This window comes from Marmota monax, unplaced genomic scaffold (genome assembly GCF_021218885.2).
Source record: "Marmota monax isolate L192 unplaced genomic scaffold, Marmota_monax_Labrador192_F-V1.1 WCK01_AAM20220418_F8-fsc00196, whole genome shotgun sequence".
NCBI lineage: Eukaryota > Metazoa > Chordata > Mammalia > Rodentia > Sciuridae > Marmota > Marmota monax.
In genome coordinates this window covers 2,587,239-2,601,975 of record NW_026694390.1, presented here as the reverse complement: position 1 = coordinate 2,601,975, position 14,737 = coordinate 2,587,239, and the positions used below count along the sequence as shown (strand labels likewise).

The 14,737-nt window shown below is 50.3% G+C and overlaps 1 protein-coding gene across 4 annotated transcripts in view; it reads left to right on the top strand.

Moving 5' to 3' along the window:
* Positions 1-8,308, top strand: part of LOC124109393 (core histone macro-H2A.1) — a 63,557-nt gene extending 55,249 nt beyond the window's left edge. For all 4 annotated transcript variants that reach the window (XM_046467974.2, XM_046467972.2, XM_046467973.2 and 1 more), the window contains exons 8-9: positions 254-428; positions 7,547-8,308. In XM_046467974.2, the coding sequence (XP_046323930.1) occupies positions 254-428; positions 7,547-7,712 (341 nt within the window). In that variant the 3' untranslated portion in view covers positions 7,713-8,308. The remainder of the gene's footprint in view (positions 1-253; positions 429-7,546) is intronic.
* Positions 8,309-14,737: the final 6,429 nt, after the last annotated feature.

Here is a 14,737-nt window from a genome sequence, read left to right as displayed (position 1 = left end):
TGGGCTAAAACTTTGGTGGGCACACATCCAGTGCCAGCTTTCTAGGGGTGGGTTTTGCTTGACCACCCCCAAATGAGGAGACCAAGGGATAAGCAGTTTCCAGCTTGTGCTGATGCTAGAATTGCCACCCCACAGACAGCTGCCTTCCTCTGTGGACACAGGCCAGCAGAGGCCCGGGGAATGCATGCTTTAAGCGAGAGAGCAGGCTTGTGTTTGGCATCTTGTGATGTGCTCTCTGTCTTGTCCCCTCCAGCTGCTGTCAGTGCAGGCCATGGCCTGCCTGCGAAGTTTGTGATCCACTGTAATAGTCCAGTCTGGGGTGCAGACAAGTGTGAAGAACTTCTGGAAAAAACCGTGAAAAACTGCTTGGCCCTGGCCGATGATAAGAAGCTGAAATCTATTGCATTTCCATCTATTGGCAGCGGCAGGTATGGGCACTCTTGTCATCATGTCAGTCGTGGCTGTATTTCTCTGTGACCCCTAATTGTGACACTGTCATTGTGGACAAGGCCTCCTGAGGCTGCTTCAGACCTTGCTTTGGTCAAGGAGACCAGAGCATGAGAAAGGGAAGAATGCCAATGTTAATCAATAGCAAGGGCAACTGAGCAGTCACAGAGAGACAGACCCCAGGACACTATGAAACTTGAATTATGATAGCAAATGTCATCACAGAGGTGATTAAGGTGGACAGGATGGGAGGTGTGGACATAGGAGTACTAAGATTGTGATCTTCTTATAATAAGCAGGTTAAAAGCAATAATTCTGCCCCCAAGCTACCACAGCCTTGGGCAAAGCCCTTTATCTCTGTTCTTTTATTCCCAAAGCCCCTTCCTCTCCTGTCCTGCTGCTCTAGGTGATCCGATGACCTGCTCTGCTCCACCTCCCAGCCTTCAAGTTATCCCCAGGTAGACTCGCCAAGGCCTATAGGAGCAGCATGATTGCCCCCGAGACAACCCAGAGGGCCACCACTGGAGGAGTTTAGTCTTTAGCAGCTAAGGATGCAGATAGGCCTCAGCTGCACCCCCACAGCCTCCCTGGCCACACACTCCCAGACCAACAAGTAGCCTCTCGGTTTTCTGACAGGGCAGTGCTGCACTGTGACTTGGGGGCCAGGCCTGGAATTGGCCACTCACCAGCTGATTCACAGCATATAAATGAACCCCCACTCTGAAAACAGGTGTAATTAGTAATCACCCCCTTCCCCAACCCCACTCCATGTAACGTCTCAGGGTGTTCGGAAAGCTGAAGGAGTTTTTAGAGGGAGAGTGCTTTAAGAAACCTGCTGTGACACAGGGTCCGTGGTCAGGAGAATGCCGCCTCTGAGATTGGGGCGGCATCTCCTCAGGCCTCTTGGCTGAAGGAGGCTGGAGACAACAGCTCCATGGTGTGTGGATAGGGCGCCAGGAGGGTTCCTGAGCAGAAGACAAGCAAACGCACCTGCGCCCATGCATGCACGCATGCACACTCCACACTCAACTACACCTCCAGAAATGCACGGTGGAGAGCTGCCGACTCCACTCGCTTTCCTACTGTTTGGACGGCCATCTTTATTTTCAGTGACTATACTTCATTCTAGTCCCTTTTTTTACCAAAAGCATACATGAAATATCTTTTAAAAAGTCAATACCATTTAAATACACATTGAAATCAAAGGCTAGCAGAGTTAAAATATCTAAAAGCCCTTTTGATTGGCTCTAAGAGCACCTGGAAAAGACAAGCATCCTTCATAATTTAGTCAGCAAGCACTCAGCAGCTCAACTTTCCCTTGAGTGATGGAGCTGCATTATAGGTGCTAAGGCCAGTCCCAAAGTGGATTCAAAACCATTTTTCTCTTAAATGTTTCTGGGTCAGAGCTTGAGTAACCATACTCCTTGCTTCTCCCACCTTCTCATTCCCCCATTTCTTACACAAGGCCTTTTTTTTTTTTTTTTTTTTTTGACTGGCGGGGTAGGGGTTGCCAGCATGGTACTGTGTAACCTTTGGTAAATGAATCAACCTCTCTGTTTCTGGCCTGCCTTAACCTCAAGTCAGGCCATAGGGATTACCTTTCCTCACAGATGGTTCTGTGGCTCAGTTAATTAGTGCTTCGGATGCACTTTGATCTACCCTGATGAAAGGTGCTTCCGAAGAGCAAGGCAATAGGAACCTTTATTGGCGGTAATAATTTCACGCTCTTTCATATGGCTATTGGGAAATTTTTAATTGAAGCATAAAAGTAATTCCCATAAAAGAGCATCTGTTATTACAAACTTATTTACATTTTTCATGGAGTAAAAAGTTTTTAAAAATAATCAATCTAAAGCTTTTAAGAGGGCGGAATGCCAAAGGCAGCACACGTGTGGGGGCTCCCTGAGCCACATCTGTCAGGCAGACCTTGCTGCAGCCTGGGAGACAGCTGCCCTCCTTTTCATGAGGAAAGAATGGGATTACACCAGGGCCAGCAGTAAATCAGGGGGGTTCCAAGGGAAATAAGACGGCTCGTCTGTGGCATCCAGTGTCTCTGGAACAAAAGTCATGTTGGAACTAAAACAATAGAAATACAAACATGGTCAAGAGCCAGGGTCACTTTCTCTCGTGGAGGCCATCAGCCTCCAGCTCCTCAGCCTCAATGGAGGCAAATGTGCAACCCTGGCCTAAGCCATTTTAATCACAATACCAGTGGACAGCCCTGCATCTCAGCTCTTTGACCTTAGGAGGTAACCCTTGCTGAGCGCACGTAGGGAAGGGCCAGTTTGGGGGCTCTGATTAAACTTTCCTTAGATTTATAGCTTAAAAGGAAAGCTCCCTTTGTGTTTTTCAACCTACAATTTATGAGGATTCACAGAGCCCCTGGCACTGTGGTAAAGCCTTTAGCTATACTGTCACACAGCAACCCCAAGAGGCGACATGTCACTATGTCCATTTAAAGGCAAAGTACCTGAAGCTTAGCTAAATAACTCCCCTGAGGTCACCAGCTTGAGGACCATGCAGAGCCAGGTTCTGCGGGAGGCCGCTGGCTCCAAGGCCTACGCCCTAGGCAACCCTGGTGCCCTGCCTGCAGGCTCTGCCTGATTCCACCTCCACATGACCTGGCCTTCAGCCTCCTTGCCCCTCATCTTTGACTTTAACGAGAAAGGGCAGAAACCAATGCCAAGCCTCTGAGCTGGCAGAAATTCCCCATCAGCTGATTTGTGAGCCCAGGTGAGAAATGGTAGAGGCCATCCTTGGGCTGCCTGAATACAGAGGACCCATCAGCCCTTCTGGACACCACTGCTGTCAGTTGATGATTCACCTGGTCTTCACCTCAGGGTGGGGGAAATTCATACAGTCAGGCCATCACTGAGTTCAGAGCTGGGAGGACAGTAAAGACCAGAAGCAGCAGCGCAGGACAGAACCTGTTCTAGCAGCAGTGATCCACACGTGGGGTGACAGCGAGGCTTCCAAGACCTCCGCCCTTCCCATCTCCCAGATAGCCAAGATGATCAGACTGGGTTGGTCCAGCAGGAAGACAGTCTGCCTCTGCCCTACCCAGCATCAATGGCCAACTCCCATCTGTCCCTCCAGGACATCTGCTTGGAGCCTTCATCCCTGGATGGAGCTGCTCTTTGTGAATCCCAGGTGTCCCTAACTGATCTGCTCCTCACATTTTTTCCCTGGAGGTGAGATCTCAACAGGGTGCCAGCGATGCTCCACACTGGGAGAGAGCTTAACAGAGTAAGAGGAGCAGCCCTTGTGAACCCAGCATCCCTGCATGTCCAAGTAGGACAGGGGTCCTGTGTGTGCCCCAACCACTGCTGAGCAAGCTGAGCCAGGACTACACCAGACCCTGACAGCCTGGGCTCCCCTGGCACCAGCCTAGGGAAACAGAGGCTAGGACTCTGAGCAAAGGCTGTTCCAGAAACAACTGGAATGATGCCAGGGGACACTCAGACATGGCTTTAGGAGCTGGGGGAGGGGTAGTCAAGGCCCAGCCCTGCGTGCTGGAAGTGCATGCCATGAGCACAGGGCAGGGCTATAGAGAGGGGCATACATACAGGTGGGACTGGTGGTGGCCCCAGCATGCTCTTCCCCATGGTGTATAACCAGTTGAGGAAACTGATGCTTAGAGAAGATCACTCCCAGCCTGAGGGCAGCTGGGTCAAACCCAGTCTGACTCTGGAGCAGAAGCCCTTTACGTTCACCTGCTCTGTGGCATCCCATCTCTTCTGAAGGGCAAACAGTCCACAGGGCAGGTGACTGTCACAGAGGTAGTCAGCCTGAGCCGAGGAGGTAGACCTGGCCAAGCAGGAATGGCCCTATTTAGAAGGATATGTGACCTGCAAGGGAACCCAGCTAGCCAAGGAGCCAAAGATGAGAAAAGCCAGGAGGCACGTTGCTCCCAGAAGGGGCTCAGTGGGGTGGCACTGCACCAGGAAGCCTGTGATGTACTGTGCTGTGACAGGCCACCAACCAGGCCCACAGCCCTCCAAGAAGACAGGGCATTGCAGGTTGAAGGGCTTCTCTCTGGGGGCCTGAGGTCAACGTTGTTAGCACAGGGTGATTACAACGGCAAAAAAATACCCTGTCACAAGGCCTGGGGTGGAGGGCAGTTCACTGGGTGAGCCTTAGAGAAGATCCCCAGAGACCACTAGCTTCTAAATGAGGACTGCACCTCCCTGGTAAGTGAACATACCAGCTTCTTCCATACTCCATGTTCTCCATTTCATGGGACAGAGACCAGGCCCCAGCACACATGGGCACTCAGATCCATGTTGGCACCAGGAACTCCTGAGCTCTTCGCTGCTTTGCTTCTCTGGCCTGGGAGGGTGGGGCTGTCAGGGCATCTGTGCATCTGAGCCATGCCCCGGCTGCCCCTGTTTTGAGGGTGCAGGGCTGGGTATATAAAGCACTGAGAGCATCTGACAACTTCCAATTTGTTATAAATGCTTCTAATTGTAGAAATAGGAAACAGTTGGGGTTCCTGCCTGAAAACTTCAGGAAGGCCATCTTCTTTGCCATTCCTTTCTGGCAGCCTGCATGGTCCAGAGCAGCCACAGTCTCATGGAGGGGCTCCTGCTTTAGGTTATGGTTTTGTCAGCAAGAGTTTTCCTACAAACAAAACCTGATTCATGTTCACCCAAAATTAACCTTTAAGGACAAGGCCTGGCACATCCTGACAGAACAGCCTGCTCTCCATTAGCAGAAAGGTACTGTGAGGGCCCTGCAGGTCCAAACCTCTATTCCATACCTTTTTCCCCAGTTGTGCATCCTTAACCTTTGGGCCTACTTTGTAAGCTCAGATTAAAAATCCATGCTGGCCATGTGTAGAACAGGGGTTCTCAAAGTGTGGTCCCCAGATGTGCAAGATCAGAAACTCAGCAAGCTGTTCCAGCAGACTCTTCATGATTCTGGTGCCGGCTATAGTTTGAGAACTTTGATGTAGAAGAATAGGAAAGAACATCCCTCACTAAAAGTCACAAACCCATTTTCAGGGGTCTAACACAGAGGATTGCAGAGCCATAGAGGCTCTGTGTGAGAAATTGCTAGGCCAACATGAGTGACTGGAATACTTTTTGTGCTCCATGGAGAACTGTGGGCCTCCCCGTCACAGGGGCCCAGGGCCACATTTTCTGTGTGTGCCTATATCAACCACATCTTACCCAGCTTGGGAGAGCTAAGACTATAGCTGCAGTGGCCCAGGCAGACCAGTTGCTGGGAGGCCTTAGGGCTGCAGCCTTGTCCCAGGGCCACACAAGCCAGGCTGAGCAGACAGAAGGAGACGGGCCATAACTCTTGGGCTATACCACAGACTGCCACTCCAGATAGTTATACATGCCTTCCCTCAGCCCAGTTCACCTGTGGAGGTATGAGGGGAGATAGGCAGGAAGGCACTGTCGTTGGAGAGTGCAGAGCTTGCAGAGTACATGCAGAGAACAGCTCCTCACAGTGCTATCAGTCTCCACACATCCAAGCTCAGCCCACTTCAAAAGCCCATATCCTTCCCTTGGCTCCAGTATAGTCTGCAGCAGGACACAGGAGCCCAGCCACAGCTGGAAGCAGCCTGCACAGCTGGGAAGATGTTCCTCGAATGAAAGGTCACATTCACCTCCCCCAGCAATTCCCAGACAGTCTAGCCTTTGTGTCTTGTTCCAAATAACCTAGCCCGTGTGCTCCTTGCTGCCTGTGAAAATGGTCATGGCAGCTGTGCCTGGCTGAGCTTTCAGATCTGAGAGTGGGCATGGGTGACAGACAAGTGACCTGCCCACTCTCATCAAGGCCCTTTTCCCTCACTTCCCTAGCATATGTAAACCCTGGGTTCAATCCCTGGTACCCCCCAAATAAAAGAAAACCCTCTCCCTAACATGTCCCTGCCACCATTCAAGCTGTGGATGAAGCCATGTTTTATCAAAAGCAAGTCACAGAACAGTTTTGTGAGCATGTAAGGCTCTGAGCACTGACAGTAAGATGTTTGTGGCTCTCCAAGGGATCACTAGATGGTTCAAAACTCACTGGTATGCAGCAAGTGAGGCTAAAAGTGCTGTAACAAATTCCTGTCTCGTGTTTGAAAATTTGCCTACCTGCTAGCAGGCACCCTACCTGAAGGAGGTGACCAGTAGAGACAGGCTGGCCCATCATTTCAGATGCTTGTGTGTCCATGGGCTCAGTTGTCAATCTTCCAGTGAGCAAAGAAATCCCCCTAAAGCTGGCCCCAGACTCTCGCCCTCAGTATCCTTAACCATAAAACATAGTCAGCAGAGGATTTGAATCCAGGGCCTGCCTCCAAGTCCTGGTTATTTCCACCAGACCAGGCCAGCTATCTGGTAACTGTCACCTTCCTCGGGGTGCCCTGGATCATGTGTACACAGTGTTAACTAGGAACAGCCTTAGACACACACAGAACAGTGAGTATCAATCTTCCCCATCCTGAGTTCATCTTAAATTCTGAGCCCCTGCCTCCCCACGTGACATTTACTTTAAATGGAAATGCATGGAGACTCTGGGATGAGAAGCTCATTCAGCCTAGAGCTCTTCTGTGCTCTTAGCTCCTAATGCCTGGCCTCTGGGGTGACACTGGCCGATGTGTTTTGGAGGCTAGATTCTGGGACAGTGGCTCTTGCAGCCTTGAATCTAAAGGCTGGTGTAAAGAGATCATCCTGCATGTGTGGATGAGGTCAGCACCTTCCCAGAGAACCTCCAGCCTTCTTCAGGGATGGCACCCACTTTAGCTGTGTGGCTTAGGGACAGCACTAGAGGCAGGGACGGTGGGAAAAAGAAGCAGGGTTTGTGCCACCCCTGGAAAGCTTAATGCACATCACAAAACACTGTCCTGCCACTTGCTGGTTGTCTTTCAGAAGACCTGGGTGCCTGCTTCTTGGGAGGCACACAGTGCTCTGCCTGCCACCTGCCCCCAGTCTTTAGGGTACTGGGGTTTCTCATACCCATGTACAAGCAGCCACAGGGCTCAGTGAGCACTGACACAACATGGGGCAAGATGCTCAGATGGTCTTGAGGACCTTCTGCAGGAGAAGACCCACAGGAGGACCACTGTGGCTACCTGGTTGCTGATTGCCTGCTTTCTATCCTGTAGGAACGGGTTCCCGAAGCAGACGGCAGCCCAGCTGATTCTGAAGGCCATCTCCAATTACTTCGTGTCCACCATGTCCTCCTCCATCAAAACGGTGTACTTCGTGCTTTTTGACAGTGAGAGTATAGGCATCTACGTGCAGGAAATGGCCAAGCTGGACGCCAACTAGGCTGAAGAACTCCAGGACCAGCCCACAGCGTGTCCCCTGCCTCCAATTTGAAAGAAAATAAAGAAAAAAATTCCCCTTCACGCTTACTGGGAGGCAGGAACCCTTTTTTTTCAGTTTTGCTCATCTAGGGAAAATAAGGTTTTGGTTTCCAGTTTAATTGTTTTTGACCTTCTAAAATGTTTTACGTTAGCACTGATAGTTGGCATTACTGTTGTTAAGCACTGTGTTGCAGACCGTGTCTGACTTAGAGTAACCTAGGAGATTTTATAGTTTTATTTTAATGAAATTCTGATTGACGCAGAGCAGTGGGGAGAACAGTCCCTTTTACATGTCGCAGAAGCCAGGAAGCCCCATTTGTAACCGTGTGTCGTGGTGCTCTATTGTACACCCAGTGGCGTTCTTTTTACTATATTGTTCTTTTTTTTCCTCAGAAGAAAAAAATCATGAATTTGCAACAGACCTAATTTTTGTTTACTTTTTGTCTTAATGATGGATTTGAAAATGAAAGATTTAAAAGGCAGAACAGAATCTTTGTCCTTAATTATATTTGCAATTTGGAATTTGTGTGAATTGATTTAGTAAAATGTTAAACTGTTGTTGCGACTGGCATGTTTCAAGTTATTATACCTGTGAGCTGTAAGGGTGGTGGGCAGGGACCATCTGCTGGCCCCTGGTAATTTGCAGAGGATTCATGTAAAGTCTCTTCTTGGGAATGTACCTATAGCCACGTTAGGGGCGAATGGCAGGCTAGAGCTCAGGGTACCATTTGCCACTTATAATGACACGGTAAGGCAGGTCCTGTTATTTGATATATTTTATAGCTGAGAACACTGAGGCCTACCTAGTAACTTGCCTGTGACCACACTGTTAATAAGTGACAAGCAGATTCAAGCACAGATGCCAACCTGTGAGATAGGGCCCCTAATGGCACACTCTAATCAGTGCCAGGAGTCCATTTGGCCTTGGTGCTGTTTCTGACTCAGAGACAGAAACATCTCCATCCACCATCAAATGATCTAGATGGAGATGAGGTTTACATAGCTTCTCAGTGAATTGGATTTCCTTAACTTTAGAGAAACATCATAGGAGTAAATGCTGTATTTTTTCAAAGATCTTCCACTAGATGTCGCTCAAAGGTTTAGGAAGTACCTAGAGAAAAGGGCCTCAGGTTTCTGCTCTGATTGCACAAAAGAATAAATTGCATTTGTCAGGCTTTGCATGAATTATTTACCATAATCACCTAAATGTTTCTAAACTTTGAATAATCCAAAGTACATTGTGCCCCTGAGATGTGGGCACATAGAAGAAATTCTTTTTAATGAAACTCAGGGAAAGAAAGCCAACAAACCACCTGGGATTCCCATCATCTTTAAACCACCCAGTTAACTTTTAAAACTGGGACTAAAAACTGTTCTCTGATGTCAGCCTCATGTTTAAAGCAAGAAAAAGAAAGGGATCACTACTTTTAAAAAAAATTGATGAAACTACAGGAATCTAATTTTATTTATTTTTTGGTTCTGGGGCTCTAACCCAGGGGTGCTTTACCACTGAGCTATATCCCCACCCCCGCTCCCTTTTTAATTTTGAGACAGGCTCTCACTAAGTTGCTGAAGGTCAACACTAAATTGCTGAGGCTGTCCTTGAACTTGCAGACTTTCTATCTCAGCCTCCCAGGTGGCTGGGATTAGAGGCATGCACCACTGCATCTAGCTAGGAATTTCTTGAAATGCACATATGCCTCTATTCACAAGACAAGTTTGCAATTAGTATAATTTGCCAAATGAAATTATTTGAGGGGAGAAACCCTGCGGGATCTTGAGCCTGGTGTTGTTCCCCAGCCCAGCTCTACCCTTGGCTATGAGCATCAGCTGCAAGGCAGACTTTCGGAGAGTGCTGTGGGCTGAGCACCCACCTCTATCCTGCAGCCCTGAGCCCAGGGTGGCCTCAGGCAGACCACATCCACTCCCACTTGCTTCTGAGCTTGTCAAAACTCAGCAGCTGGGTTTTGTCCTGAATAATCCAGATTTTTCCTTTAAATGTCATTTGAAAACCAACAAGGCTCCAACTGGGACTCGGCTGACAATGGTAACTAGTGTAGGTGTCCTCTCCATACAGTATTCATTACTTCTCATAACAACCCTATGAGGAAGGCACAGCAGATAGGTAAAGCATATATTCCCTAGGTCACACAGTGGTAAATGGTAGAGCTGAAATTTGAACCCAGCTCTGATTATACAACCAGACCTCTCGCCACCCTCCCTGGAGCTAGATTCTCCTTTGGTATCTGCCCCAATATTTTGTTCTCCCTTAGGCAGGGCTTCTTGCCTACTCATTGATAAAGCCTATGTGGCCAGCCTTGGGGGCATAAACAACCTGTAGAAGGAAAGATGAATAGGGATGTGTATTTCAAGCAATCCAGAGGTCTTGTGGATGATGCGTGCTTACTGTGAATGAGGCCTCAGACTGGGGCCTCTTCCAAAGGCAGGTCAGACAGTGCCTCTGTCCAGCAACAGGCTCAGATCAGGGAGTTCTGTTTGCTGGTTCGGAGAGTTCTGCAGTGGTTCTTGGAGCAGACAGACTAGGGCTTTACTTTGTATAAAAAGTTGGAATCTCCTAGACCAAAAGAGAAAGTAGTGAGTGGCAAGCCGGCACATAGCTACTCCTTCATGTCCCCTCTGCCGAGAACCCCAGGTCTGCGTCCCTTTCCCACCATGTCAGCCAATTCAGTCTGGTTCCGCTCTGCAGCCCTGGCCCCAGCCCCAGCCCCATCATGTGCAGCTGTCCACGATGGCTTTGTTTGATAGAATCCCTCCCTCCTATTTGGGGTCAGGTGGCTGCTGTATTTGGTCACAGCTACAGCAAAGCCCTGTCAGACAAACTGGCATATGTTAAAGCAAAATTTTTTAAAAGACGAAAGAAAAAAAAAAAAGCAAGCAATGGGCAATCATTTCCACAGTCCTGCTCTTCCTAAGCCCCAGGATTCAAGTCTGTCTACAGTCAGTCTTCCTTGGGTGGTGGAGGCCCTCACGAGGCCAGGCCAGCCTGGGTGCAGGGGAGTGTCTCATTTCCTAATTTGTCAGTCAGGCCGCATCGTCGGTGGCCCTGAGTGGTCCCGGGGGATGGCCTGGCCCATTTATTCATTAGCAACGGTGATGTTTAATTTTTGCTGCCGGCGCCAACAGCCAATGTTATCTTGGGAGCTGGCCTTGGTGCCGCCTAAGAGTGATCGGCCTCAAGACACTGGGGTGGGGAGGGGTCCTGGGGCCCACTCCCCACTGAGAAGAAAGGGAAACGTTCAATGGCAAGGGGTGAGGCCACCTTTTCTTTGGCTTTTCTTCTATTTATAACCTGGCCTGTTGTGTTTGCTTGTGGGCCCCCCCCCCCCCGATATCAAAATAATATCACATGACCCTGGTGACAGGCGAGGCAATCACACTGCTCATTAATCCAGCCCCTCACCACCCTCCATGCTCCTGGCAAAGGTGTGTAAATAGACTGGCCTTTCCCTGACCCCTGGAAACCAATCCAGTCTGGGCTGCTTTGTCAAGCTTGGGGGAACCAGAAACAGCGACACCACCATCTCTGTAAGAGGCACTTTTCTGTTCCTTCCTCTCTTTTCACCCCACATGCACGGGCGCATGCACACACACACCCACACACACTCACACACGCATATACATAAGGAGACTCCAGAGGCCTCTGTGCTGGCAGAGAGCAGAATTGAAGGACATGCAAACAGCCTTTTAACTTGAACAGAAAACAGCCGGGATTCTGTCTCCCACAAAACATAACTGAAATGTTTCTTTGAGAGGTCTCCTAAGTTGGGCCTATTTTGCTCTGTGAAATGACTAGAACTTTCTGTAGATCTGCCCACAGTCCCCCTCGGAGTACTTAGAGCAGGGCACCCAGGACTCCCTCCAGAGTCTGGGGGATCCAGCACACAGCAGTCACGCACGCCAACAGCTGGCACACACACTCTGGTGTCAGCAGGGGATGTGCCCCATGCACTCCCAGCAGATTCCCTGCCCAGAAGCCCTCTGATGGCCCTGTTGAGCAGGGAATCTGGGAAAAATGCCCCAATGACACAGGTTAATGGTCAGCACCTTGGCTTCAGGTTTATGACTACTCTTTGAGGAAGGTGAAAAGCTTAGAGACCCAGAATGATACCCTGCACATCCCGTGTCCAAAGCTCAGAAACCACAGTGATGATCGCAGTACAGAAGAAAGCATCCCGAGAACACAGGGAAACGAGGTCAAAGGCACCTTACTGGGGGAATCCCTTCTGACTTTGAGTCCTTAGGCAGGTGACTTGGATTCTTGATGTCACACTGTTCCCACATCCCCACATACAACCTCCCCATCCGTGACCCTGACCTGTGGGGACTGAGCCCTGTTCCCTCTAACACAGGCTGATAGCATGTCCCCTGCCAACCACCACAGTTCACTCAGGTCAGGCCCCAGACCCGGCCCTCTTTGCACATCTGCCTATGCAGTCCCTGCCCGAGCTGCCTGGGAAACCTGATATTTCTGTACCTTGAAACGACAAGGCTTCCTAAGCTTAAGAGAATAAATTAGAGTTGAGTTCAAGTAGGCTCAGCTGCAGCGGATGGGCAAATTGATTTGCTTCCCATCTGGGAGATTAAATTCCACTGCCCCAAAATGGCAGCAGGGTAATGAGCTGTCAGTCAAACAGGGCAAGCCAGGGCTGGCGCATAATTGAAATCTAGCAGCTCCTCGTTAGGTCCCACGGAGGTCCTGGCTTCGGAGTCCCACCTTGAGAAGGCTACAGCACACCAAGAGAGCATATCTGGCCCAGTGGAGCTTCCTCTAAAGGGAAATGCCACCTCAGGCAGGCATGTGGCTAATTGTAAGACTTTCGCTGAGTTCAAAGTGCTTGTGATGTCTTTGTCCACAGTCACTGACAGCTCTCCAGGATTTAATTATGGGTGAATCCAAACAACTGGGAGGATGTTGACAACTTCCATTAGGATTATGCTTAAAGGACATTGCTTCCTAGAGGGCCCTTCTCTGAACTCTCCTGTGCATTCTTATGTATGTACCCAGTCACCCCAGGGCTCCTCAAAACCACCACCACACCCGACTCAGGCCTCTTGCCTACAGAACCATGCTGCTGGGCGCATTCTCTTCCTAGATAGTGGGGCCAGTGGCTCCAAGTTATAGATAAGGAAACCGAGGCCCTGCAAGCCATGGGGCTGCTGCCTTCTAACTCCTCCAGAGGCCCTCCCCAGTCCCACCCACACTCCCCTGGCACTCCTTCCACCTCTCCTCCCTCGGGAGAGGCCACTCTGGTCCTGCAATCAGCCCTTGATCCTCACCAGCATGTGCTTCTGTCTGCCTCTTTGTAGCCCTTTCTCCCCTGCAGGTCTCAGCTCAGCCCTCCCTCCCACTTCCTCCAGGAAGCTTTCCGGTCTGGTCCAGGTGCCCTCTCTTGGCACACCCTGCACTCCCACCATCCACACTACCTGCCTTGCTGTCTAGCGTTTGCGTGCCAGTCTCCCCAGCAGATGCCGAGTGGCATCTGTGCATACATTCCCCAAAGCCCCTGATCACCTCTTAGGGTCTGGAAAAGAGATGCTCCCCTCCATGAAGGTGGGGACCAGGGCCTGTCGCACCCTTGGTGCCACCCCAGAAGGCCTGGGGCAGGAATGGGGGCTCTTTTTTGATGGCTGCATGAATCATTGCCAGAAAGGACTCAAAGGCCAGTCAGCTGACATTGGACTTGACTCAGAGAAGGCAGAGAGCAGGTTAGGGGACTGTGGTCTTCCTTCTTGTCCTCCCCCAAGGACATTTATGGCACTCCAACGCTGTAGAAATCAGCCTGGGGGTGGAGACAACCAGGAGTAACCCATCATGGTAGACCTCTTCTTTGTTGTGGGCACAGGGTGGCTTCAGAGTCTGATATTGGCACTAGGCCCTGACTTGGTCCCCTTCTGCCATACTGCCAGCAGCGCCCTGGATCTCATGGCATCTGATGCTTCTGCTTTGCCTTGCTCTGGAGTTGCAAGGGGAGTGGATGTGGGGCTTTTCTGGTTAGATGCTAAATCCATGCTGTGAATAAACAGGGGAAATAATGGAAAATGTCTGCAGAAGGGACTTGCAAGTTATGGTACCAGAAAGCCCTTGCCCATGTGCCAGTGACTCGAGAGTACATATTTTAAAGGCCACAGGGATGTGTTCTTGTGGGCCATCAACAGCCTCTTCTGGTGACACCACACACACATTTGTGTCAGGAAGCTGCTTCTCACAGCCAGCCCTGCAACAGGAGGACTAGGTCCTGACACCAGCTCCATCCAAGACCTGACTCCTGGGATTGTGAGGCTCCTCCACTAGAAAAGAGCGTCCTGTGGTCACCATCATAGGTGATCCATAGGGCAGCCCTGGTGGATCTCCACATCCCTCTGCAGGAGGTGTCTCCCACTCTCCGCTGCCCAAATCATTATGACACCCAGTAAAGTCACAATGGCAGGAGGGCCATCGAGAGCCCACCATAAGACTCAGAGGAATCTGCCACCTCCATGCTTGGGTGGGAAAACAACAGCACAAGAGACGTTGCCATTGCACAGAAGTCACACTGTGAGGACTGAGGGGCCTGCATGTGGTATTTCAGCAAATCCTCCTAACTACCTTATAAAGAGAACCTTAGATCCCTGCTTTTTAAGTAAGAGTTTTGATCAGGGAGGTGAAGTGACTTGCCCAGGCCACACAGCAAGAACATGGCCAAACCACATTCAAAGCAAGATAATGACTGGCTCTGAAATCAGTTCTTGTTCATTCTGATACGCTGCCTCCCACTGGCCTCAATAACTGTGGGTTCCCATTTTACAGATCAGGAAAAGTGAGAAGATTGAACCAGCACCTGTCCCTCCTCAGTCACCGAGCCAGGGAGTGGTCTGCCTGCCAGGGGACCCTGTGCTCCCTCCTGGACAGAGCTCAGACTGACCGGGGAACTGGTCCTGAGCGCTCCTCCTCCTCACACTGGGGGCCCGGCCGGGGGCCTTCCAGTA